Raw genomic sequence first — 27,341 nt, 5'->3', positions numbered from 1 at the left:
TCATCCCAAACCTTTCCTGTATTATCTTGAAGGAAATTCAAAATGTATAGTTTCAACATTCTAGCATTTATTTCAGAAAATATTTCAGCATGCATGTATCTCTAAGCATGAAGTTTCCTTTTAATGTAACCACAATACTATTAAGCATGTCTAAGAAAACCCTATTTTATCATCTATCCAATATTCAAATTGTCTCAGTGTCCTACATTCTTTTATTTTTTTAATTTATTTGACAGACAGAGATCACAAGTAGGCAGAGAGGCAGGCAGAGAGAGAGGAAGGAAAGCAGGCTCCCTGCTGAGCAGAGAGCCTGATGTGGGGCTCGATCCCAGGACCCTGGGATCATGACCTGAGCCGAAAGCAGAGGCTTTAACCCACTGAGCCACCCAGGCGCCCCTGTCCTACATTCTTTAAGTTTGTGTGGCTGAGGATCCAAATGAGGGCCACATACTGCAACTGGTCAGTGTTCTAAATCTCAACCTCTTAAGTTTTCCTGAATATCTTTTTCCTTTTTTTTTTTTTTTAAGATTTTATTTATTTGATGGAGAGATCACAAGCAGGCAGAGAGGCAGGCAGAGAGAGAGGGGGAAGCAGGCTCCCCGCCGAGCAGAGAGCCCGATGCAGGGCTCAATCCCAGGACCCTGAGATCATGACCTGAGCCGAAGGCAGAGGCTTAACCCACTGAGCTACTCAGGCACCCCTAAATCTCTTTTTTCTTTAAAATATTGTTGGAGAAACCCAGTTGTTTGCCCTGAAGAGTTTCCCAGTCTTGATTTCATCTGTGTTCATCTGGATATGTATCTGGGCTCTATATTCTGTTCCACTGATCTAGGTGTCTAGTAATAACTGTACTACTATCAGTCTGTCCCTTTATGTCTGTTAATGAACTCTGTATATTTAGATGCTATCTTGAGTGCAGATATCTATAATTATTATATCTCCTTGTTGGATCCCTTTATCATTACGCAATGCCCTTGTCTTTTGTTACAGCATACTTTAAAACAGACTGTATCATTTAAGCATTGCTACTGCAGCTTTTGTTGCTGCTGCTGCCGCTTCTGTTCACACAGACTATCATTTTCCTCATACCTTCAGTCTGCGTGTGTCTTTAGGCCTGAAGTGATTCTCTCATAGGCAGCATATATTAGTTTTTTTCTGTTTTGTTTCCTTATAGATTGTCATCCCACAATTTTGATTGGAGTATTTAATCCAATCCTCCTGAAGTCACTACAGGCATGCTGGGTGGGGGCAGTAGTTGCTTTGTGGGTTCACTAGTCCCAAACAAGGTGACCACTGGGTGTTGCTGGGCAAGAGCCACTCTGGAAGGGGACCTGCCTCACCTGGCAGGTTGGGTGGAGTGGGTCTGACAGAGAATGCAAGGCAGGGTGAACAGCGCTATCAAGATAGTCGGGAGCGTCGGAATTGGCTCTTGTCAGCATCAGGCCAGTCAGCATCAGATGGCACCTGCTAGCACTCCCAGTCCCAAGAGATTTTTCTGTAGATCCCTGCCCCTCCAGCAGCCACCCTAAAATGAGCCAATAAATCTCCTTCCTGTACAACCCAGATATTTTTTAAACTGCTGTCTCTCTGCTGGATCCTGGAGTGAGTGAGACTAGTGTGCTGGCCCTTATGAGTAGAATCTCAGTTTCTAATAGTGCCCTGGCTCTGCTGGAGTAGAGTCCTGCTGGTTATCCAAGCCAAATGTGATGAGGACCTGTCTTCCTGGTGCAGACCCCCAGGGCAGTCAGGAAGCGAGGAGGCACCTGATGTGGGGCTTGATTCCCTTCTCCTCAGGGAGGACCTCTACACCTGTGCTGTCCCTTCCTAGTTGTGAGTTGACATACCACATATTTGGTTCCCTACCTTGTCTCTGCTCCTCCTCACCCTTCTCAGTGTGGCTTTTTCTTCACAGTATGGAAGAACTGTTCCGCAGATCAGGTCATTCTTGGAAAGAACTGCATTACATACAGACATTGCCTGGGTGTATGTATGGTGGGATCCTCCTCCTCCACCATGCTCCTGGTCATGTCAACCTGAAGGAAATTTTGCCTTCTGTATTTCTTACAGGATATCTACATTACCATCTAGAGTCTTGACCAGATTCAGGTGGGATTTTTTTTCTCCTTTTTCTACTTAGAGAGGCACACAGTATCTGGCTGTATTTTTGTGACAGGAGGCAGCCATGGATGCCCAGCGCTTAGACCTCTTCATTTACCAGGAGTTGCAGAATGTTGACAGAATTGTTGGCCCTTTATTCACTAGAATATTTGTATAAAAATTGCTGTGTCTACTATTAGGTGCCCAATGGTAGGTGGTAGAGGGGAAAAATATGTATCTTCCTGTTGAATGTGTTGATTCCCTCACTTCCTCCAATGGTGGTATTGTTTTATAAACATAGACATTTATTTTTAATCATTAAGGAACTCTTACGATCTTTTTCTTGTAATATTCTTGTAATATTGTTCATATTTTATGGATGTAACATCTCAGCCTTTAGTATATCAAGTCTCTTTTAAAGTTCTTTTCCCTAAATTGTTTCCTCTGGTGCTAATTTTTCTATTTATCTTGGTCTTTTTCTTTTGCTAATTTTTCTATTTATCTTGGTCTTTTTCTTTCTGTTGGTTCACTTCATTTATCTGGTGCTCCTTAATTATCAGTTATATTTAAGGAGGCTTGAGTGGCCAGTGTTGTGTTCCCTCTGCTTTTGTGAAAACAGAGGACTTTTTTTTACTGCCAGTTCTCTGAGTGGGGAATCTTACTGGAAGCTCCTTGTGGGACAGGCTGGGACTTGACACACAGATCTGCGATTTCATTTAAGAGTGAGAAGGGAGGGAGATAACTGTGAGGCTTCTGCTCCTCCAAATTCTTTCCTCTGGGATCAACATTAGAGTTTCCAAGCCAAGTTTCTTGGCTCTCACAATTTGGTTTGTTCAGTTTTCTTAAGAAAAGAGATTTCCCTTTGAGTAGAAATGCTTGCTGCACCTGTACTCTGTGCATGGCAATGAACACAGGGAGTGACAGCTTTCTCTATGAGGTCTTGAATTACCCTAACTTAATCCTATTTGTCACTAATTCTAAACCCAAAGTCCTCTCTGTGATTCTGTGTGCCAAATTTGCTCTCACCTCCTCTGGGGCCCTTTAGTCCAACTGGTCTCTTCCAGAAACTCCAGCTTTATTTCTTTATGTTTTTCACTTTGAATACACAGGATTTTACTTTAGAATGATTTTAGAAGGAGTGAAAGGGAAACGTGTGTCTAACTTGCCATAAATACCAGCCTTTTTATTACCGTTCTCTAGAAACAAACAAAACTCTTATTTTCAGCTAGCGTTATCAATTGACCAATAGGAGTATTTTCAAAAATATATTGATATGCTTGATATGGGTATTAAATTTAAAACTTCCAGTTATCAAATTACTTGTATATTTTCAATCTCTTGAAAAGAAATCATGTCTGACTTAGCTGTTTCTACATATACTCCATGCTTATAAAAACTGATCTAAATACAGAAATATATACTATAAAGAAATATTTTTAAATCAAAGCCAATTATATCTTTAGTAAGGTTTTCCATTTAAAGGAAGGCAGCCACATAATTACATAGTCAAATCTGAAACTTTCCCATTTTCATGGAGGAAAATATAATTTAACCCTTAGAAAACAGACTTTATGTCACAGGCAGTATAGATTAAATTACCATAACTCAAGAGACTCAGGTTAAGACTGCAATAAATTGAATTTCAGAATAAGAATAGAAATATTGACTGATTACATGACTGATGTTAATTCTGAATTAATACAGGAAAAAAATCATATCATTAACTTAAAGCCAATTCTTTAAAAATTCAAGGTCATATAGAAATCTCTTAAGACAAATGTACTAAATCAAGTTGGTGAAATAAAGGCCTTCTACCCTCTTCCTTTAAAAAAGATTATTTACAGAGCAAGAGTATGAGCAGGGCAGAAGGACAGAGAGGATCTCAAGCAGACTCCATGCTGAGTGTGAAGCCTGACTTGCGGCCCAATCCCATGACCCTGAAATGACCTGAGCCGAAATCAAGAGTCAGGCGCTCGACTGACTGAACCACTTGGCCGCTCCTACTGTCTTGCTCTTAAAAATCATTTCAAAATAAGAAGGAAAGAAAAAAATCCATTTTTTTTTTAATGAAACTAAGAGATATTTCTGATTCCTAGTCACAAAATATACAGCAGAAAGTAAATGGTAAAATGATAAATGATCTGTTTCTGTGCTAAGGTGACTTGGGTGTCATGTGACTTCGGAGACACAAGCAAACCAACTGACCCAAGGAAGTTCTAAGAACTAGAAGATCGGGGTTTTAAAAGGTGGGGAACAGAAAAGACAAAAGTGTCAGATTACTTCCCAGGGGACGGGTGCAGAGATGACTACTTCTGCCCCCTACCCCTGGCCTGAGAGAGAGAACGGGGAGAGGTTGTGCGTACAGTCTCTGGAGAAGCTAAATCAGAGACAGCGCAGCACAGAGGCATGCAGCGGGGAAGCACGGGGTGAAAACAGAGACCGAAAGCTGACTGCTTGGTGAGCTCCTCTCTCCACCCTCATTCTGCCCCAGAACACCAGCACACTGACGAATCCCGACCCTTCCCAGCGGAGATCAGAGGATCCCAGTCTGAAGAAACTGAAGCAACCCAGAAAGAGCCTGACAGGCTGACATTTAGGAATCCCTGGTGCAGTCGGCTGGCTTGCCGGGCGATGCACTGTCTCCCCACAGAGATTCCAAAGAGCTTTCTGTCTTAACTTTTTAAATACAGAGCATAAGAATTGCCTGACATTTGAAGAAAGTCATGACAGGGACTAAAACAAAGAAAAAGGAACTCAGAGGAAATAAAAGCATGATATGGCGGGACACCTGGGTGGCTCAGTTGGTTAAGCAGCTGCCTTCGGCTCAGGTCATGATCCCAGCGTCCTGGGATCGAGTCCCACATCAGGCTCCTTGCTCGGCAGGGAGCCTGCTTCTCCCTCTGCCTCTGCCTGCCTCTCTGTCTGCCTGTGCTCGCTCACTCTCTCTCCCTCTGTCTCTGACAAATAAATAAATAAAATCTTTGAAAAAAAAAAAAAACATGATATGGCAAACAAAAAATAACGAAATCTATCTTTAGAGAGATAAGATGCATCTGCACCTGTCAAACCAGATAATGACAGGGAAGGGCTTTCAGATATTAGAACCAGAAGCTGAAGTTTTATTAAAAAGTTGAAAAATATTTTTGAAAGTGGGAGAAACAGAGATAGAAATTACAGGGGAAAAAACTGAGATCAGAGTATGAGCCGGGGAGGTCCAAAGAAAGAACAGGAGAAAAAAAAAAAAATTCCCAGAATGGACAGAGATGAGCTTCTAGCTGGAATGGGCCAGTAGAGAGCGCACGAACTCTGAACTGACAAACCCATCGAACACCTTTGTGAAGTCTAATAATTCCAGAGGTAAAGAACTAAAATATTCCACTGGGAGAAAATCGTAGGCCTACACCGTAAGGACTACAAATGAGGACAGCCACTGATTTACTGACATTAAGCCTAGAAATGGAGTCCTCCAAATTCTCATGGACTTAATAGAAAATTATTTCTAGTCCAGAATTTTATGCCCAGGAAAAATACCCAATAGAAGGGTTTTTGTTTTTCTTTCATTAACTATCCAGGCAATCTTTCAAAAACAAAGTAAATTCAACTGAAACATGTTCCAGCAAAACAAAACTGAATACACGGGATCAAAAAGTAAGAGTTCCGTCGCAGAGCAGACACTGGTCCGAAACGGAGAAGATGGAAGGGTCAGAAACTGGGCAGATAATCTAAGGCCAGATTATCTAGACAGTTTTCCTCATGTGGAGAAACAGGAAGGCGTTTCACAGAGCTGCTGCAACGTGTGAGAAGGCTTTAGCTTTTGAAGAAAACCATAGCCTATGTTCAGCAGTCAACAATATTTACACAGACATAATAATGAAAACACTAGATGCGCATACAGCCGCAAAATTCCGAACTAAGTACAATGAGAAGCCTGTGGAGGAAAGAATTCAGGCGGCAGGAAAGTACTGGATGTAAGAACGAAGACGCTCGTACTCCTTAACGGAAACAGAGAAGACGAATTAAGAGAGAACCGCACACACTAATACTTAGACATATGATGATGAAGAGCTAAGTGGGCATCTCTGGGAAAGCTGACTTACAAGTCTCTGGGAAAGCTGACTTACAAGTGGAGAGTATGGTGGGGAGACTGTGTCTAAGTTTTTCAAAACTACTTTATAATCCATTATTCATGTATTCCTTTCCATAGTGGTTTACTGATTAAATCATTAAAATAAAGAAGCAGCACCTAGGACATATAAATAAATCTGAACTCCATAGCAAATAATTTCATGGTTCTATTTCCCCGAGGAGATATTTTAGTAAAAAATAATGCAGTCAGCTAAGTGGTAGTTTTAAAGGAACGAAACCCCGGGGAGGGACAGCCCAGGGACCCAGCGGGGCCAGCTGACAACACTGGGCTTACACAGGCTAGTGTGGTGTACCAGCAGGAAGGTCAGCGAGCATGGAGGCAGAAGACACTGGTTCTCACGCTATCAGTTACTTTAAACCGGTTTCTTAACTTCTGAGAGCCTCACTGTCTTGGCCTACATACATCTATGAAATGATTATGTCATAAGGGCAGACATCACTTGTGTACATGCATACACAATGCTGCAAACGTGCATGTTTTAAAGGGATAAAATGACCCGAGAATCGACTGCATTGCTAGAGAAAGCCAAGCTGTTGATCTGGATACAAAACTGTTTTCTGTAACTGCGATGCCGGGTTAGTGTACAACCTGCAAGTTTTCCGTAGGCTCTGTGACCAAAGTGGGGCTTGAACTCACCACCCCAAGATCAACAGCCGCATGCTCTACCAACTGAGCCAACCAGGTGCCCTATAACTTTCAAGTTTTAACTGAAAGGAGTAATGGAGTTTTTTACTTGCAGGAATAGCATCATTTAACTTCTCACATATGTACAGAAATTCACAGGCCAAGATCAATGTGATAAACAAATACATTTAAATCCATATCTGCAATTCACTATAGAACAAGGAGTCTACTTAATATAAAACAAATGTAAGGACCTACCAACCATTAAATCCTATATAGAGATCCAAGTCAACCAAGGCTGCGGCTGCTTCCTTCGTACCATCAAAGGAATGTACCTAAGGACATACAGGTAGAATTTCATTTAATTAATTTTCCTTTAAAATCCTAAATGACACCAATAACTTTCTAAGCAGAAGCAGAGATGCATTAGGGTTTTTTGGATCAGAGCATTTCACATGCGGTGGCCCCTATGGTTTTTATTTTCAAATCCAATCTCACAATTAAAATGGGTCAACATCCCCCCTGATGTGAGGCAAGAGGGGAGAAGGCTGCCTAGAACTTCTGTCCCTGGCTGCCTGATGGCTCTGCTCCAGCACTCCCGCAGCGCCGCCAGGAAGGGGACTGGCGCTGGGAGCCCCATCCTCACTGAGGCTTGAATTCATGCAAAAGCATGAAGCATGAAGTTAAAAATGCAAAAGCAAAAGCATGAAGTTAAAAATGTTATAAAACCATGTAAAGTGTATCTTAAAATGTTCAATTTTTATGTTATGGGCTACCTTCTTCTAGAAGAGAGATGACTTAAGAGGACAAGTTTTAAGAAGATCAATCAAGAGTTGTAAGAATGTCACTAAAAAAAACGTGAACTGTTATACAGTAGTATCTCAGGAGGCAGAAAGGAGCAAGATGGTGTTCTCCTTCAAAGCTATAGGGATTAAAGCATAGTTTTTCACACTTTGAACATATTTGTGTAATCAAAACCACACTTAACAATACTTCTTTAGGGGCGCCTGGGTGGCTCAGTGGGTTAAGCCTCTGCCTTCGGCTCAGGTCATGATCTCAGGGTCCTGGGATCGAGCCCCGCATCGGGCTCTCTGCTCAGCAGGAAGCCTGCTTCCCCCTCTCTCTCTGCCTGTTTCTCTGCCTGCTTGTGATCTCTCTGTGTCAAATAAATAAAATCTTTAAAAAACAAACAAAAAAGCATTACTTCTTTAAATACACCTACAAGTGGGGGCACCTGGGTGGTTCAGTTAGTTAAGCAGCCAACTCTTGGTTCCAATTCAGGTCGTGATCTCATGGGTCATGGGGGCAAGCCCCATTTGGGGCTCAGTGCAGAGTCTGCTCGGAATTCTCTCCCTCCTTCTGCCCTTCCCCTGCTGATATGTGCATGCTCTTTCAAATAAATAAATCTTTTTATAAAAATAAACACACACACCTAACAAGTGATGTCATTAATGCATTCATACAGCAACCAGAGTCCCAAATCCATTACGAAAAACAGGCTTCTCAAAAACAGAACCATGTTATACAGCTGCCCAGAAGAGTTTGTTCTTCCCCTCAGCATTTGCAGCTGACTAGAAAATATATCCTCCATTAACATCAAAATAATTTTAAATAAGACTCTTCATAAACCATTTCAGAAAATTAGTTATACTTTATTCGGTGATTTTTTTTTTTTTTTTCCCAAGTAATTCCTACACCCAGTGTGGGACTTGAACTTACAACCCCAAGATCAAGAGTCACACATTCTACCCACTGAGCCAGCCAGGCAATATCTTTTTTTGAAAAAAGTCAAACATTTAGGTTGGATTTGTTGCTGTTAAGTAAATTCTTTAGAAATAAAAAAAATGGGCTAAGAGGTAGAACCATTAATCCCAAGGGCATTAATGAGAGCCTCTAAGCCTCTCTCAGTTCCCAAAGGATAAACTGCAGGGTCAGTAAACTACAGATACAAAAGTGCACAGCAGTGCAGAAAACATGATCGCTAGCAGTCCGTGAGACACGAAGCAGGGCTCCAAACCTGGGAGAATACAGAGGACACTCAGCAGCACAGTGCGGGCATACAGTATGATACCCACAGGGAGTAGGTACAGTAAGTCTAAGTGCCATTTCCTCTTTCCTTACTTGGACTTAGTAGGACTGATTTTACAGAGCTGGGTAATAGCTTTTCTGCTAGAGACTAGTGAATTGCTCTTAAAATTAGAGGTGAAAATGTATGCATCAGAGAGTTTTTCTGAGGCAGATTTTCAAAAGAACCCATAATCCAAAAAAGACTTAAAAAACACTGCTTTGGATGCCTGAGCTAGGGCAGATAACATTTATGGGAACTGACTGAAATGACCACACAGAAATGTTTAAAGTAGAAGCACATTACAGAAAGGAGGGGTCTCGGATCAGAGTGGTTAACAGCAAATGAGTAGAGTGGACAAGAAATTAAGAAGGCAAAACTGAAGTGAGAATTAAAATATTAAAATCAGTGTATACCCTGCTCAGAATTTCAAGTGAAAACCACTGAAGAACGGCTGATGGAAGAGGCAGAGAAAAAGACCATCACCCACGCTCCTGAAACACGAGTTCATTCACGGGGTTTTCTTGTGAACCAAACTCTATCATTCTTGTACTTTGAACAAAATAAATATAATTAAATCCGTGTGACTTATGTATCGCATCTGGCCCACAGATTCTAAGGTAAACATGCGTCCTTCAGTAAGAGGGGGAGGAACACTGACTGCTGATCCCTGAATTACTTCACAACCCGAGGAACAAGGAAGCTTCTGGGCAACTCTTCTACTTACCACTCCCCCCACACACCGGTCTCTGTGTCTCTTCATTATGTCTGTGAATTAAAAACAAACAACTGTTGGCTAATACCTTGCTTGATTTCTGCAAATTCTTAAATTCTAAATGAGATTTTAGCTTTAACTCACCCAAAAATTCAGCATGTGAGTTCCGACAGTGAAGAAACATTGGTAATTTTGTTTGTTCTGCCAGTTCAAACTGCTTTTCAAAGTATCTGTAGGATGCCAAAAAAAATCCTTGTTAATTCTATTTTAGTGTGAAAAAAATAATTGTTAAATATTTTTAAGTTAAAGGACTTTTATTATCTTGAGATTACGGGACAGAAGTAGTGAATTCAGACATTTAAAACACATCTGGCTTAGTCAAAGGCTTTTATAACACACAACTTCCTGAAAAGGACACATCATTTTCTGGGATTACAAAATTTTTTTCAAAAATGTTGGTTAGCTTTCCATTATAACTACTGGGTAAATTAGGTAGCACTTTACTACTGATCACTAGAAATAGCTATAATGTTTATGTTTCCAGTGATGGGAGCTGTTCCTCAAATAATTACTTATTTTTTTTTTTTTTACACATTTATTTGAGAGAGAGAGAGACAGCCAGAGAGAGCACGAGTAGGGGATGGGACAGGTAGCAGGAGAGGGAGAAGGAGGAGCAAGGAGGCTGATACAGGGCTCAGTCCCAGAAAACTAGGATCATGACCTGACCTGGAGGAAGACACTTAACCAAATGAGCCACCCAGGTGCCCCTCAAATGATTACTTTTAAATAGGTTTTCCCACCAAACCCAGCAAATGAAGCAGATACTCTGCCATCACCCGTGGGATCCCTTCCCTGCGGCATGTGTTGGAAGGGAAGAGCACACCAGCAGCCTCCTGCGCTGAGAGCTGGCTGAGCACCATCAATGGAGGCCAGTTCGCTGCAGCCAGGGGCCTGGCACAGCTTTATACTCAGTGTTTTCCGTGTTCTGTTATACAAGGAATTACTACCACTAGATGCAGGGATTTAGTAGACAAATATAAATAGCACAAAAACTGAAACATTCTATTTTTCAAAGATATAAAAACTACACGATAAAATAGCAGCCGTGGGGCACCTGGGCGGCTCAGTCGGTTAAACGTCTGCCTTCAGCTCAGGTCATGATCCCAAGGTTGTGGGATTGACTCCACATCGGGCTCCCCACTCAGTGGAAAGCCTGCTTCTCCCTCTCCTTCTGCCTGCCGCTCCCCCTGCTGTGTTCTCTGTCAAATAAATACATAAAATCTTTTTTTTTTTTTTTTAAGATTTTATGTATTTGACAGAGAGAGATGACAAGTAGACAGAGAGGCAGGCAGAGAGAGGAGGAAGCAGGCTCCCCGCCAAGCAGAGAGCCTGACACCGAGATCATGACCCGAGCCGAAGGCAGAGGCTTAACCCACTGAGCCACCCAGGCGCCCCTAAATACATAAAATCTTAAAAAATAAATAAATAAAATGACATTTGTGAGTATTTAGAGAGTACTTTATAAAAAGGTTTTTCAAGTGCCACATACCATTATCTCATCTGATCCACAAAATAACCCTTGAACAGGACAAGAGCTGGTGCCAGAGGATGTACGACCTCATCCAAAATCACAACACACTGTAACAAACTTGGACCCAGAAACTGAGTGCTCGAATTCCAGGTCTCAGCCAAAATGACTAAAAGTTGTGACATTTCCAAGAAGCTTCTTCTGGTTCCACAGCATAATGAAAATAGCCAGATGTAACATGGTGCGTGCTCCCGGCGTTCTCACTCAGCACGGGGCTCACTCATTCTCACTCATGGTCATGCAGCTCAAATGAAACAGGAGTTACAGAGAGTAAAGGGTCTTATTTTCCTACAGGCGTTTACCTCTACTAGGCACCTTAATTTTAGGGAATAATTTCTTGGTGTTTAGTTTAAATCTCTTTTGCTGTCTATTCCTCTATCTTATCCCCTTGAAATACAAGACAACCATTTTCCTGGAGTACCCCTTTGTCCTCTTGAAATGCTAAATTTTCAAATTAGACACATAAGTGCACTTCTTAAGGAGTTTTCATAATTTTGGTGGGTTTTTTTGTCTTTATTACCCAGTGTTTAGGCTTTTAAATCACCTTTTCAGGTTCTGCTGGGCTACAGTAAGCAAAAATAATTTTAGTTAACAAAGTGCTGAAATTTCACAGGGCAGGAAACAGAAATGAAATCTTTAAAGAAAAGTCACTATTTCCATAACCTCTACAGTAACTGAAATGTCAGCAACGAAGTGTGCTCCAGTCATTACATAAACTTTACCATGGATCTGGCTTCTGGCTACACACTGCACACTCTCCGCTTCACGCTCCCCATCTACGCGGATCGTTTCTTTCACACACAATTCTATGTACAAAGCCACACAACTGAGCCACAGATTTACAAAAATCTAATGATCCCCTTGGGAATAAGCCTGCCCATCACAGCAGGCAAAAGTACAAATTATGAAAATAACAGATGTTCAAGCAACGTGCCTCCATTATTCTGCATATGAGAAAAGAAAGGTCCATACACTCAAGCTAGCTAGGTGTCTTAAGGAGGCCAACTATTCCTAATGACACAGACTGAGGATAACCAGGGCTTGACATGAAGTACCTGTTGTCTTTAAAGAAAAAAACCCACCATCCTAACGAGAAATAGCGTAAGTTACAAGCAGCAGAAACTGGCCCTTATCAAGAGATTTCTCTGCTTCTTTTACTGTTTTTTTTCTCTTAGTTCATAAATGAAAAGCGCTGCTTACTTGAGTTAGATTTGCTCATTTTAGTGAAGCTGTAATTTGCTTTTGCCTGTATAACTGCTTCTTACATTTGAGGGTCAACAATAGCAGAGGACAAGGGCTTGAAAAGGTCAGCTTGCGAATAGCTGTTAGTAATTAAGACTGAGGCAACTCCCAAAAGCCCAGAGCCTCTGGACTGGCCCATGGCAAGGACAGCCTCACTCTCTCATCGCTGGGGTTCCCTAAATCCCCAAACGGTTCTTTTGAAATCTTGTCTGAGGTTGGATTTCTTTTTCCAAAACAGACCTGCACAGTATTAACATTTTAAAGCCCCGGAAAAATCCCACAGCAAATTCTTCCCACTCAAGTGAACTGAGCTCTAAACTTGCAGCAAAAGGGGATGGAGCACAGGGTAGACACTGAATAGACAGAACAGGCTTCAAGGGTAACCCTTCCACAGCAAAGTCCGGCTTATTCCTTATTTTCATGCCTTTTGGGTTTTTTGCTCTTTAAAAAATGCTTTTCAAAAACCCCAAAGAAAAAGATAGTCTGTATTTTCTTTAGGATGAAAATACTTCTGAGATTACCACCACAGTCGCAATTTCTGGAGCACTAACTGCGCCAAGTCTGTTACTATGATGCGCTTTACATACCAGATGTTGAGACAGGTAGGCAGTATTATCCCCATTTCAATGATGAGGAAACTGAGATTTACAAACAGACACACAGCCACCAAATGGCAATTAGGGTTCAAACACAAAGCTGTCAATTCTCCGAGAACTACTCCACACAGTTACAATCCGCCTCACTTACCAGCAGGCCTCGGTATTCTTTGGCCATTGTGTCTACTGCACATCAGTTCTGTCTTGCCTACTAATCCATCACACCATTTTCTATTTTTCCTCTTCTCATACATCTTTTTCCTGACTGCATTTTTACTTAAAACAACAACAAGAACACCAAATCATACTCTGGTTGTCTCAGATGGTATAAAGAACAGCTCAAAATCGAAATTCTTCCAAGAAAAGATCCAATAGTAAAAGCCAAGTTATAGGCTTTTTACTCTACGCTGCTCTCCAGGAATCAAAAAGACCCTTTCTCCTTATGAAAAACTCAGTGAACATTTATGGAGTACCCGCCAGGCACTGAGAGTACCGTGCACAGTGCTATGGGCGCGACAGCACGAGTGAGGCTGGGTATATGCCCCCAGAGAACTCAGACACTAGTCTGTTGTGGGACAGGAAGGGGGGACGGAATGTATTCCGGGACAATGTGAGAAATGCTGAAACAAGTACAGAGCACTGTGTGTGCAGGGAGGGAGCTTCCGCAGAGGACAGGGCGTGGGGAGGTGGGAGCGGCGTGGGGAGGGATATTTGTTTTCTTAACAACAAACCAAATGGGATTCCTACTGCTGTGGTTTTTTTACTAAATCATTTGATGTTTTAGAATTTAAAATCTCAAAATGAACTGCCCATCTTTTTAAAATCTTTTAAACCATACTTTAGTTTGTCCTTAGCTTTATCTCCTCTGGAAGACGTCTAGCTCACATCGCCTCACCTTATTAGCAAAGCCTTCCCTGACTCCCCCAGAAAGTCCTTCCCCCTGCTCTCCTACACCTTGTGTTAGCATTTTCCAACCCATTTTAATTACTTATGTCCTCTCTTATCTATAAAGGCATCAGAACCAAGCCTATTCTTTGTATTACACTGAGGAGGCACTTGGTAATCGTGTACTGAACGAGTACTGAGTTTAAACTCTTAGTACAGATTACTACCCCGGCACCTGGCATCTGTGTTCAAGCATAAACGACATCCTGCTATACGTACTGTTTTAAGTTCTGATCTTAAGGTAATGGTGGGAGTATCCTCAGAGCAGTGAGACAGAACTATCAATGTTTTCATTAAGACAAAAAAATTGAGTTTCAAGTATGTAGGTTGCATTTTAGAATCAGTCTGAATGCATGTGGATCAAAGTCCTACAGCCACAGGACCACTGTCACACCCCACGCCATCTGTCTGCCTCGCGATGTTCATCTTGGCCAAACACAGACTCTAAGGTGGAGGAATTAAGATCTGTGGGCTTCACCTACCAAACTCAAGCAGCCAACTATTTTTCAATTTAAATGTGAGTATGTGAACTTTTAAGGTAAGTGAGTGACCTATAAAAATGATAGTCAAGAGAGGTTTAGGATTTAATAATCCTCCTGGTCATCAGGTGACTGTCCCGGAAAACCACAGCATCATACATCACTGAACAGCTCTGAGAGGATTTAGTCTAATGTTCTATCACCTAGATAACAAATACATTGTTTCTGAAATGCAACAAAATGCTCATTAATAGACTTAAATTAAGTCTATGAGCTACTTTTTCTTTTTGGCCTATCATACTACCCCGGTGTGCTGACAGGAGCTCCAACTAAAACGTATAGGCCGTGGGTTGTAGGAAGTCTACAAAGGTTGGAAACTTTCGAGTTTTCTGAGAAGCTCCCACTCTCCACATGGCTCCTGTGAAAAGACCCTCACGTTCTAAGCTGACAATATCCAGAGCCCAGCAAGAGTAGGTTTTTCCTACTTTGGTGATTGATTCTATAATCTCCTTCTACTACCCCTTGCTCTCAAATCCTTTAAATTACTGCTCTTAAATCATTCCATTGGAATGGTTCCTGCATGAATACAAGCATGAGAAAAAGAACAACAAAAATCTCCATCATGTAAAACTCATCCCTAACTTCTACCATTAAAATTAAGTTAGATGGTTAATCAGTTAGGAACTAGATGCTTCCATCCCTTATGAATTCCATGCAAGTATGCATGGAATTTTTTTCACTTCATTTTTGATATATAAAGGGAAAATGCTTAATCCTGATGCTTAATCCAACTACATTCTGAACAAATAAAACCTATTTTTTAAAAAAATCACTCTTCTGATTTTACGATAATTACTAAAGTCAAAAAATTTCCTTACTTGAGCTGAGTATCTTTGGGACAGAACTGTAGTCGGTCGAAATCTTTAAAAGACAAAATAAACAAATAAATAAATAACAACTCATTAACTTGTACATAACAAATCACTTTCAAAGTCACTCTAACAGGGCTGGGTTGGCACTTACCCAGTCCACACTCCCCGATTGCTACAACTTTCCCCTTATTGTTTTCAGCAAGATTTAACAACTCCGTTAAGTAAAGATCAGAGTCATTCTTTTCAAATTCATCACATCTTGTAGGATGACATCCAACTGTACTGAAAAACATATCTAGCACAAAATAATGTCTTAGGATTATTTTCAAAATATTTTTCATATTATACTTAATATGCAAAAATGATAGAACAAATAATTTCAACTGGTTAATTTTTAATAATAGCCATAAACTATTTTAACTACAAGAACCGCATATGGTTAATCATATGATAATTTTTGGAATAGCTTAACAAAGCAGGACATGAATATGAAAATTGCCTTTAACATATTGGTAAAAAGAATTAATTCAACTTTCCAAAGTTTGGTATTTACTGAGTCCTGCAGAATGGAAAATAAAACAATTTCTTGGAGAATGAAATGTCACAACCTAATTATATCTTTTATATTCACTATTCACATCACTGTCTTGTTTCATGTATTTAACATAACAAAATATATTTCTTCCCCTTAAAAAAGGTGACTTAGAGGAACCTGGGTGGCTCAGTCATTAAGTGGCTGCCTTCGGCTCAGGTCATGATCCCAGGGTCCTGGGATGGAGCCCAAGCCCTGCATGGGGCTCCCTGCTCAGCGGGGAAGCCTGCTTCTCCTTCCCCTCGCCACTCCCCCTGCTTATATTCCCTCTCTTGCTGTCTCTGTCAAATACATAAATAAAACAAACAAAAAGGGTGACTTAAAGAGATGGAAAGAGAATCTGTTTTTTTCTTTTTATTTTCTTAAGAGCGAGCATGGGGGGAGGGGCAGAGGAAGAGGGAGAAGCTCTCTGTCCACTGAGCAGGGAGCCCAACACCAGGGCTTGATCCCAGGACCCTCGGATCATGACCTGAGCCAAAGACAGATGTATAACTGATGGAGCCACCCAGACGCCCCGGGATTTGTTTTTCCAATAAAAAATAAAGCTCACTTATTTGGAGATCATGCTAGCTGTGACTGCATGGAACACAAGTATGAAGTCAAAAAGGGCTTCTGAGTGGCTTGGCCCTGAAGCCCAGGAGAGGCGGGGAGCCTTCTTCAGCCTCTCCTGCAGATGTTTACATATAAAAGGAGGCATTAGTTTTAAAGCTGTGGGGACACAGGTATGGGAAGAGGAGTGAAGAGGCTGACAAGGGAGCTTCAAGAACGTTTAAAAGTGTATCTCTTCAAGAATAAAAAGTATGGAAGACAAGATTCTTATATCCCCAGAGGCATCTGGGAAGGTGACTACTTTTACCTTAATCACTAAAAAAAAGTGTTAGTGGATCCTGAAGAGAAGTATGCATTTTAGAAAGATTTCCATAAAAATTAACTTTTAGTAAGTAAATCAGTATTTTGAAAAATAACATGGAATGCCTAATTCTTCAATGTCTAGCACAAGAAGCATGCATGCCAAAACCCAAAACCAAAATAAGTTAGGTAAAATGAATACCAGATAAGGAGAGGTTTTCTGTAACTAGGATTTCCTTAGGAACCAATTCTAAAACTTCACAGATTTTAAATAATTGCAAAATGCATGAACATAAAGTGAGCAGAGAGATTATATATTATTACTTGCATTCCTGGGGTCCTAAAACAATGGTCTGCATGATAAATATTTAATAAATGATCCTTCACAAAGTTTAAATAAAAAGCAACTTAAGCACATTACAACATAGAAAAATCTTACATCAGGAATATGTGAGGCTAACTGTATACCCAGTGAACTTAACTCTCATTAACCTAAAAAAAAAAATAAATAATCAAAATAATGGTTAAGTATGTGAGAGAGAGGGTTTAAGCAAACATCTGATACACCGGTGGGTACTCAGAATTCCTTCATTTTAATCATGTCTCATGGCAATCAGTCTGTTTTCCTGTTATTTCCACAGTCACAATCCATTGTATTGCACCTGAGGCAGTTTTTAGAAAGATTTCTTCAAAATAACTCAGCTCGTATTTCGGGTGGGTAGGGGGCTGGGGTAAAAGGAGTATGAAGATACCATTTGTTTGTGCCAAATGCAGTGCCTCTTTACTGTCCTGCAGATCTCCACCTGTAATCATGAACTGAAAAAGAAAGAAAGAAAATAAGCCTACTTGAACAGGGCATCAACAACAGTTTCCCAAACATGCCTTCTTGCTGCCTTTTTCCAGAATGCTCCTCTCTCTTTGACTATCACACACTTATCCTTCCTTTAAAATGTGGCTGAAAGGTCATCTCCTATTTCGAGTGGTCCCCGACCACCCCTCTTCACACACACAAGCATAAATACAACACAGAATTTATCACTACTACCCACTAAAATGGATTCACATGTCTGTTTTTCCTGTTAGATCAAGAGCTCCTTAAGGACAGAGATCACATTATGAAAGACTGAATAACTAAAGACTTCTGAATTTAGAATTCTGTTCATCTAAATTGAAGATTCAGTAGTGTTTATTAATTCAACAGTTCTCCAAGTGTGGTCCCAGAACCCCCTGGTGAATGTGAGGGCAAAACTATTTTCATAATAATTCTAAGATGCTATTTGCCTTTTTCACTCTCACTCGGCCCCAAGGGTGCAAGGAGATATTCCAGAGGCTTCATGATGGGTAATAGCACAACAGACTGACTGCAAAAACAGATACCCAAGTTCTGGAGTCTTCTATTAAGAGCCAGACATTCAAGACATGTTTAAAAAAAAAAAAAGACAAAACAATTCCACTCACGTCACTACAATTTTTTGGTTTGGAAAATACTTATTTTTCATAAAAATATGCTAGTTATATAATGGTTTATTGTTAGTAGATACATATATATATATATATATATATATGTATTTTAAGATTTTAATTTATTTGACAGAGATTACATGTAGGCAGAGAGGCAGGCAGAGAGAGAGAGGAGGAAGCAGGCTCCCTGCAGAGCAGAGAGCCCCATGTGGGGCTTGATTCCAGGACCCTGGGATCATGACCTGAGCCAAAGGCAGAGGCTTTAACCCATTGAGCCACCCAGGCACCCCTGTTAATAGATATTTTATATTCTTCTTAGTTCTAATTTTTAATATTAACAAATAAAACCCACAAAGAGAAAAACTCTTTGGGTCTTCAGGAATATTAAAGAACGGGAATGGGTTTTGAGACCAAAAGTTTGACCATCGCTGAATTAACACATATTGAATTCTCTGTAAGGAAATGTATGGCTCCTGGCAGAAAGCAGGCTTCTAAAGACATAGCCCTCCGGGTCCCCCAGCTGTGAGAACGACGGTATTAAAAGGAGAATGTTACAAAGAGCAATGTGTGGGTGCCGGCTACTGAGGCAGTGCTGCTGAAGCATCCGTCCTTCGAAAGAAGGGACGAACTAAGCACGCTGACGTAGATTTTTTTAAGCATCTCCCTTCAAATGCCTCACTGAGCTAAAATGAAGAATTTCTTCTAGGTACGGGCCTCAAGAGAAAACAGGAGGAAGTGCAAAAGATGAATAGATGTTTTCACAGAGCAACCTAAGTTTCTAATATAATAGGCCCTGAGTATCTATTCAGGGAACGCGCAGCCATTATTAAATGCTCAACTGCTTGTAAAACAAACGGTGTTAAGATATTAAAAAAATATTGAGAGAACGTGACTGTTTACTAACACCACCTAATTCTTTAATACAAAACCAGGTGCCCTCATCTAGTATTTCAATTCTGTAAAATATTTCCTATTCAAGTCTACCTTTTATTTTATCTATAACTTTCCCAAATAGATGAAAAAATGAGGACAAGGCTAGAGGACGTAATTTCCCCTCCCAGGTCACAATGATGATACTAGGATGATGGTGACTTCCACCATAAACCTGATAGAGAAAAGGGTATTTACACAGGTACAATACCATGTGCTTTGTACTCCAGTTTTATTTAACTCTCACAACAACTCCCTTAATTAGGCATTATTATCATTCTCGAATTACAGATGCGAAAACTGAAGCCTAGAGAGAGAAGCACCCATGTTACGAAGTTCTGAAGAACGAAGCTGGGGCTGAAACCCAGGGGTGTGCAGCCATAACTGTGCTTTTCATTACTACAACGTAACTGCAGGACACTAAGTTAGATTCCAATTAGGAAGCACATCCGAGACATCAGTGTGTATGTTTCAAATGCTAGGATTAAATTAGGATTAAACTACTCATGGCTGACACATGAAAATTCAGGAGGTTGGTATTTCGGAGTCTGCAGAAAAGCATTTTATGAAGTGATTTACCAAGCAGGGAATGAATGCATAATGAGAAATGAATATTGGAACGTTTATCCCTTCTTATCACGGTGAACAGAGACCACAGCGCAGAGCTGGGACCGCGGAACTCAGGAGCCAGCAGGGTCCTCTCTTACTCGAGGTAATTCAACTTAGAAGCCACAGCTACCAAGTCTCCTGACACCACACTGGGGAACTTAACCTTACGTGTGCATATGTGGGCTAGCTTGGTATTTTTTTTAAATATTAATTAAAAACAAGTATCTATTCAGAGAATTTGACACAGAGCTAATATTCATTTGCTTAGAACTCTCTTAAAAAAGTAGAATTATCCTGATAATCAAGTTAGTACTGTAAAAATTAAAGTGTCTTCTCAGTTGTTCAAAAAGGTATATTCATACTGTAAAAGCTAAACTTGGTGATGGATACAGGTCTTTCTGATACCCGCTGAGTTCTAACAAATGCTAAGTTAGGTTATAAAATTTATTAAGAGTGCATCTTGAGAAGCCTGATAATTAAAATAGGTTTTAAACACTTTTATCAAGGAGACTTTGCCATTTACCACACTTCTGCTCACATAAAGAACTAAGCATAAGGCTTGTGTCACTTAAGTTTTGATGTTTTACTTCATTTACTTACTAATATTACTTGTTGACAATACATATCCCCAAATGTCAAGCGTGGCATGAGCTCCTTCTCTTCTATTCTACAGTATCTTAACCAGAATTTAATTTTTTAAAAAAACTTAACAAAAAGTTACCTTTTTAACACCAATCTGGACAGCTCTCTCTATTACATCTTGTAAATCATCTGTAAAAAGCAAACCCCACATTAAGAAAACCTGGTAAAAAAAAATTTTCACTTACTTATCCCTTCTTGAAAGAAAATTACAAAGAAACAATTATATTTACCAGATCAATATTGAGTACACATATAATAATAATAATAATAATAATAATAATAAAGCAATAACCCAAAAAGAAAAGAAACCCATATAAGGCAAACTAGATGCCTAGTTATCCATTTAATTATATTTTATTCTGTTGACCAAAGGGAGAAGAGTGACAAAAATCAGGAGATTCAAACCAAAGGTGAATTTGCTCACTATCATTTAAATCACTTGCCTTAAGTTCGAAACTTGTTGGCACTGTATTTTTTTTATATAAAAATAAAACGATCATTAAGATCGTTATTTTGGGGGGCACCTGGGTGGCTCAGTGGGTTAAAGGCTCTGCCTTCGGCTCAGGTCATGATTCCAGGGTCCTGGGATCGAGCCCCACATCGGGCTCTCTGCTCAGCCGGGAGCCTGCTTCCTCCTCTCTCTCTCTGCCTACTTGTGATCTCTGTCAAATAAATAAAATCTTTAAAAAAAAAAAATGATTATTTTTACTACAGCCTTTCAAAATATATCTGTAATGCCTCCCAAAGACCTCTTTGTAAATTGCAGTTAATGCTGTATTTCTGTAATTCCCATTCCCACTGAGGAAGAATAATTTTTATTTTCTCTGACAGTTTTTTGCTTTTCCCCTCAAATATCTTATTAAGTAACAACAAGCTTTAAGAGGCCTGAGGTAAATGGATGGCAAAAATCAAACAATTCTATCATAAAAATCCAATTAATTTCATATTTAATTACCACAGTAAATTTAGTTAGAATCCAATTATTTCTAGAATAGCTATAAAATTTTTTAGACAAAAACTATCAAATTAGTGAACTTATACTAAGACAACTAGTTTTGCTAAATATTATAAACCAGGGTCCTACTGATACTGACGACAATAAAACTTATTTCATAAACACACACATACATAGAGTCACAGAGCATGAAATCTATTAAGTGCTACAAGGGCATGAAAATCAGACTATAATTTATTCAATCTTTATTCATCTTATAAACGTAAAGCAAAAACATTACCTGAACTTCTAAATGGAGGAGAAAAGGTAAGTTTTGAGGTAAGGCTTACGAAAGCTAACGCTGAACTTTCTTCTGTAAAGTGGTACCTGACACTCCCAGTTTTTAGAGGCTTTCACTTGGTGTCACCTAGAAGCAGTGAAATCAGCTCTGACTTCACTGTTGGAATGTGCAGTTCCACTTCACCCAGACCACAAAATCAAATTTTCATGTTTGCGTTTACATAATAACAAGTACAGTAATTTTTGAGACAATATTTAGAAACCAGTTTATTGGAGAAATTCTCCTTTCAAAAACATGTTGTCACCATCACTTACTGCTTCCTTGCCTCAGCTGACGAAATACGCTTTTTGAATGAACTTGTATGAGAAATACAAGCCATTTTGCTTTTGGCTAAGCTTTCCATCAACCTCTGAGAAACTACTGTCTACCCACACCCACGCCACAGGCATCTGGGCTCTGGCAGGACTTGGAGGAAAGGGGGAAGGCAAGACAGGGAAGCTGGGCAGCAGCCCGCCTGCTTCTGACCCACTTTTGTCACTCAGCTGGACATTTCCAAAAGACGAGGTACTACAGTCAAGTTCAACTGTACCTGATTTTTAAATTATGCACCCTAATGTTCAATGCTTAAAAGAGTAATTAGACATCAACTGTTGTTCGGCTTTTATGCATTTCTCTATTTGAAATGATAAACTTCCTCAGAGAGGGAGGCCTTGGTAACACTGTCATTACAGGTGCTTTACGAATGCTCCTGGTTGCTATTTACCCAAGCAGCTTATTTATGTTTCCCTTTGTTTATAGTTTAAAACTATATGCATCTAAGATGCATAATAAATCCTCTTAATATTTCCCTTGTAAAGTGGATTATGCTTCATGATCTCCTTGAGGCAGACAACTTGTCTTCATAGAAAAACTATTCATCTTAATAAAAGAAACATTTACCTTGATGCTTCTGAACTCCTCTATAAATTCCTCTGAACATGGGATCTGTCAAGTTGATACCGATATCTGTGGAAAGCAAAAATAAATGATTATTAAGAGCTTCTATTTTAAACTTCTATGTTAAATAAAAGCTCCTGTTACTAAATTTTTCACTCACTCAAACAAAATCTAAGTGCCTACCACTTGTCACTGTGCTAGACACCTGGGATAAAAAGATGAGTAAGACAGAATTCTACCTCTCAAGAAACTCACTACAGAACTGGGAAGGCAGACCCATTAACAGAACGTGAAGAAATAATTTTAAGTAGACACTGGCACTGTGGGACACAGATGAGGAATACCCAATCTAGTCTGGTAGAGGGCTCAGAAGTTTCCAGAAAGCAGGGATCTCTGAACTGAATCTTACAGGGTAAGTTAGAGTCACTCAGTAGAAGAGGGAAACTGCAGTGACTGCGGACAGCTATTGGCTGTTCTGGCTGCTGGAGAGAAATGGAGGGAAGGGAGCACCCCGAGAAGTCCAGACCCAGCTAGGCTACAGACATTCATCTTTAAACTACCAGCTGCAACTAGAAGCACAGACGGCTTGTAAGCAGAGGTGGTAAGATATCTCATTCTGGTATCTTTGGAGAAGGTGGGATTTGAAGGGGGGCAAATGGAGTCAGTATATCTCATCTGGAAACAGGCAAGAGCTCATATTTACAATGAGAAGAACCTGAACTGGGCTAATGTAAGTAGAGATTCAGAGAACAGAATAAATTATTTCATTATTCACCAAATACCATGAAGACCAAGTCTGTGTTGTTACTATGTAAGGAGTGAGGGGAAAGGACTAAGACCCAACACATGGTCCCTGCCCTCCAGGAATTCATGGTCGCTACAGGAACTACAAATACACTTTGTGATAATATGGTGGACTAAGCAACACAAGGCAAGAAGGTTTTTCTTTATTCCTATGTTCCTAAAACCCAGCATAATGGTTGCCACACAGTAGGAGCGCTAAATGTGTTAAGTCTATAAATAATTCCTACGTGCTTGGGAGCACAGAAAGGGGGCATTAACAGTTTTGGCAAAGATGACGAGACAAGCCTCCCAGCAGAGCCGGATCTTTAACAGAGCTCAAGCTTACAAGCTGACAGACGGAAAGGGCATGGACAGCATGGACCGGTGTAGGCACCTGCTGTATCTAGGCACAGGAAGAATCGTGCCTACAGAGCAGTGGTCCTTAGTGGAGAGCCATCCTGCAGCTCCTTCTCCTTCTAACCTACCCCCCTGCACAGCACTTGGCAACGTCTGTGTTCACTTCTAGATGGCGCAGCTGAAGGGAGTCACTGGTGTCCAGGCCAGAGGACCTGCTGAAAACCTACAATGAACAGGACAGCTTCCCAAGAGAGGGGATTCTCTGACCCCCAACATCAACTGCATTCTTGATAAACCCTGCTGCAGAGTGCAAGGGAACCAGGGGAGTAACAGGACGTGAAGTCAGACCATACTGGCCACGGGCAACAGTAACCCCTTCCTTATCGGGCACCCGGGTGGCTCAGCCAATTGGGCGTCTGCTGTTGGCTTGAGTCGAGATCCCGGGGTCCTGGGATGGAGCCCCACACTGGGCTCCCCGCTCAGTGGGGAGCTTGCTTCTCCCTCTCCCCCCACTTGTGCTCTTCTTGACTCTCTCGCAAATAAATACATAAAATATTTTTTTAAAAATAATAATAATACCTTCCTTATTTAAAATACACACCCTTTAGCTTTAGCACTAGGAGAATCTCCAAGTTCTTGATGGCAGGGGACACCTGCCTGCCTAAAGACCCTTATGTTACTTCTGCTTACTTTCAGCTTCCTCTTGGAATGTTCTGATTTCTGCCAAGCTGGCCCTCAGTAACTGTGCTGCTTCCACACAAAGACAGACGTGACATGATGGATGGGAGATGGTAGGGAGAGTAGTCCAGGTATTTGGAAAAAGCAAAAGAAAGGCACAATGCAAAAAAGCTGGCAGATATTTCAGCAACAGTATATAGGCCAGTAGAGGGTAGAAGATGAATTCACACCCCGTACCCTTTAACGGACCATTAACACACGAACACGGACTACAATCAATACAATATGGGGTCAGTGGAATGGCCCAGATCATAAGAATTCAGCATCTACTTTTTTTTTTTTTTTTTCAATTAAGGAAAGGAAACTAGATAGGGCAAGAGGCAGACTGAGAAAGGGAACCCAGGGAAAAGAGGAGAGGCTTTCCTGCCTAGAAAAATCCTTCACAGGGCTCCATCTACAATCACCCACCATGGATGATGGTTAGGGGCAGACTTGGGTCTGTATTTCTTCTACTCATTTCCCCTTTGTGCAACAAAGAGATTAGTATTTTTCCAAAACAATCTCTTTACTAGAATATAAACTGAAAAACAAAGGAAACAAAAGTAAGCAAATTTAGCAAGTAAAATTTATGATACTTATTTTAAAAGCGAATGGAGGGATGCCTGGGTGGCTCAGTCAGTTAAGTGTCCAACTTTTTTTTTTTAAAGCTTTTATTTATGTATTTGAGAGAGAGAGAGAGAGAGAGAGCTTGCAAGCAAGCATGCATAAGTGGGAAGAAGGACAGAGAGAGAAACAGACTCCTGCTGAGCAGGGAGCTTGACTTGGGGCTCAATCCCAGGACCCCGAGATCATGACCTGAGCTGAAGGCAGACTCTTAACTGACTGAGCCACCCAGGCACCCCAGGTGTCCAACTCTTGATTTTTGGCTCAGGTCCCGGTCTTAGGGGCCTGAGATCAGCTCTGCACCAGGCTCCACACTCATTACAGAGTCTGTTTTTCCCTGTCCCTCTCCCTCTCACCTGCCCAATCCTCACTCTCACTTAAACAAATAAAATAAAATCTTTAAAAAATAATAAAATAATTTTTAAAAGGCAAATTGAAGATGAGCTTGGGGGCTCAATTTCTGAAGCCTTCCCATGTCCTTGTTTCAACCCTCCCTGGACCAGATGTGGAATCACTCTTCAGCACTTTGTACTGAGGCTGATATGGTTGAAGCCAATGCAAGGTGATACCACTGCCTCTTAGAACCCACTTCTAGATGTGGGTCAGTCCTTCAGGCCCTAAGTCACAGTGGAGTTCAAAGTCTGTATTCAGCTTTGGACCCAGGTGAGCCTTAGGCTTTAGGATATCCTACACCAGCTCAGCCACCAGTTTCTTCCCTCTGCTCCAAGACTTATAGCCCTTCGCCCTTTTCTTTCGGACATATGGTTTGCTTGAAGTGTATTCCTTGGCCAGTTGTTAGAGCCGCTTTCTACCTTGAAGAGAATGTTTCACCTTAGTCAGGTTTGGTGAAGGGGGTCAGAACATGCCACCCCAATACGCCACTTTGGTATACCAGTTATTCTGAACTGAACGCACTGGAAAAAGAGGAGATGCAGGCAAGCCTCTCTGCCCTCCCCCCATGGTAACTAAAAGTAGGTCATAAAATTTCCCATGAGACACACCCTCCCTATATCAAGAATGGAAGAATATTGTTATCATTGCAATATTGTTATCACCAGACTCGGAGTCAACGTCAAAATGAATCTGTACAAGCAGACCCAAATAACTCTCCTCATCTTCCATTAGTTTCCCCATACATTTCCTTGTCATTGTCCCACAACTTAAGTCCTTTTATCAAGTTGCCACTTATGCTTTTGGGCCTAATGGCTTCTTTGGGGCTTCATTTTCCTTCTGAAGATTCCCATATCCACAAAAAATGTCTATGCTTTTCTTCTGTTGATGTCTGATGCCAGTTTAATTCTTCAACCAGCCACAGAACCTAACAGGGTAAGAGGAAGATTTCCCTCCTCTACAGAGGCAAATAAGTTCTTCTGGACACTGAGTCACTCCTGTTTCTCTAAGAAGTTCTCCTCTTCTATACTGGCTGGCCTCTGGGCCTCCCACTCCCCATCCACCTACTCACCAGCAAACACCTGCAGTGTGGTTAGGATCATTAACAGGTCACTATGGATGGGTCAAAGAAAAGTTCAAACCGATCACCAGAAGTGTAAATTTGTGAGCACGTCCCAAGAAATACAATGAAATGGAGGAAATGCAGTTATGGAAAAAGAATGGGCTCTGGAGTCAGAATTCCTGGCATTATGATGAATAAACTGAATGATGTTGGCCAAATCAGCAGCCCTTCTGGGACTCAGTTTCCCTACTAATAGGGCATAACAGTTCTCCTTCCAGGGATGAAATGTAGCTCAAACTGGAAAATCAATGTGAAAGCACTTTGCACAATAAAAGCCTTATAAAATGTACTTACTGTTATTACTGTGCACCCTATATGTTCTGAACGTGCCAGTACCACACAGAATTTCCATCAACATTAGCGACCATGGCATACCACCTTCAGTGGTTAACACTCTCAATTCACTATTCAATAGCCAAAGTGAGTCCATCTTTTTATACCCAACTCATGATGCAACTATGAAAATAAAGCCACTCAAAATCCTACTCATTTAACTTGTTCAAAATGTCCTAATATAGCTATAATAAGGAATACTATCTTTCCAATTAAAAAGTTCTTACCTGGGTGGCTCAGTCCGTTAAGCATCTGACTCTTGGTTTTGGCTCAGGTCATGATCTCAGGGTTGTGAGACTGAGCCCCACGTCGGGTTCTATGCTCAGCATGGAGTTGGCTTAACATTCTCTTTTCCTCTCTCTCCCCCTCTGCCCCTCTGCCAGCTCAAGA

General features: G+C 40.8%; 1 protein-coding gene across 3 annotated transcripts in view; it reads right to left on the bottom strand.

Moving 5' to 3' along the window:
• LOC111146714 (TatD DNase domain containing 1) overlaps positions 1-27,341 on the bottom strand; it is a 39,150-nt gene that overhangs the window by 6,171 nt on the left and 5,638 nt on the right. For 2 of the 3 annotated variants that reach the window (XM_022502384.1, XM_022502382.1), the window contains exons 2-9: positions 22,628-22,693; positions 20,533-20,582; positions 17,564-17,627; positions 15,522-15,665; positions 15,377-15,419; positions 9,793-9,878; positions 9,661-9,701; positions 7,127-7,203 (exon numbers count right to left, since the gene is read on the bottom strand). In XM_022502384.1, the coding sequence (XP_022358092.1) occupies positions 7,127-7,203; positions 9,661-9,701; positions 9,793-9,878; positions 15,377-15,419; positions 15,522-15,665; positions 17,564-17,627; positions 20,533-20,582; positions 22,628-22,693 (571 nt within the window). The remainder of the gene's footprint in view (positions 1-7,126; positions 7,204-9,660; positions 9,702-9,792; positions 9,879-15,376; positions 15,420-15,521; positions 15,666-17,563; positions 17,628-20,532; positions 20,583-22,627; positions 22,694-27,341) is intronic. The other variant, XM_022502383.1, reaches the window with a different exon arrangement.

Source organism: Enhydra lutris, unplaced genomic scaffold (genome assembly GCF_002288905.1).
Source record: "Enhydra lutris kenyoni isolate GAN:26980312 unplaced genomic scaffold, ASM228890v2 scaffoldscaffold14, whole genome shotgun sequence".
Lineage (NCBI taxonomy): Eukaryota > Metazoa > Chordata > Mammalia > Carnivora > Mustelidae > Enhydra > Enhydra lutris.
This window is presented reverse-complemented; position numbering and strand designations above follow the sequence as displayed.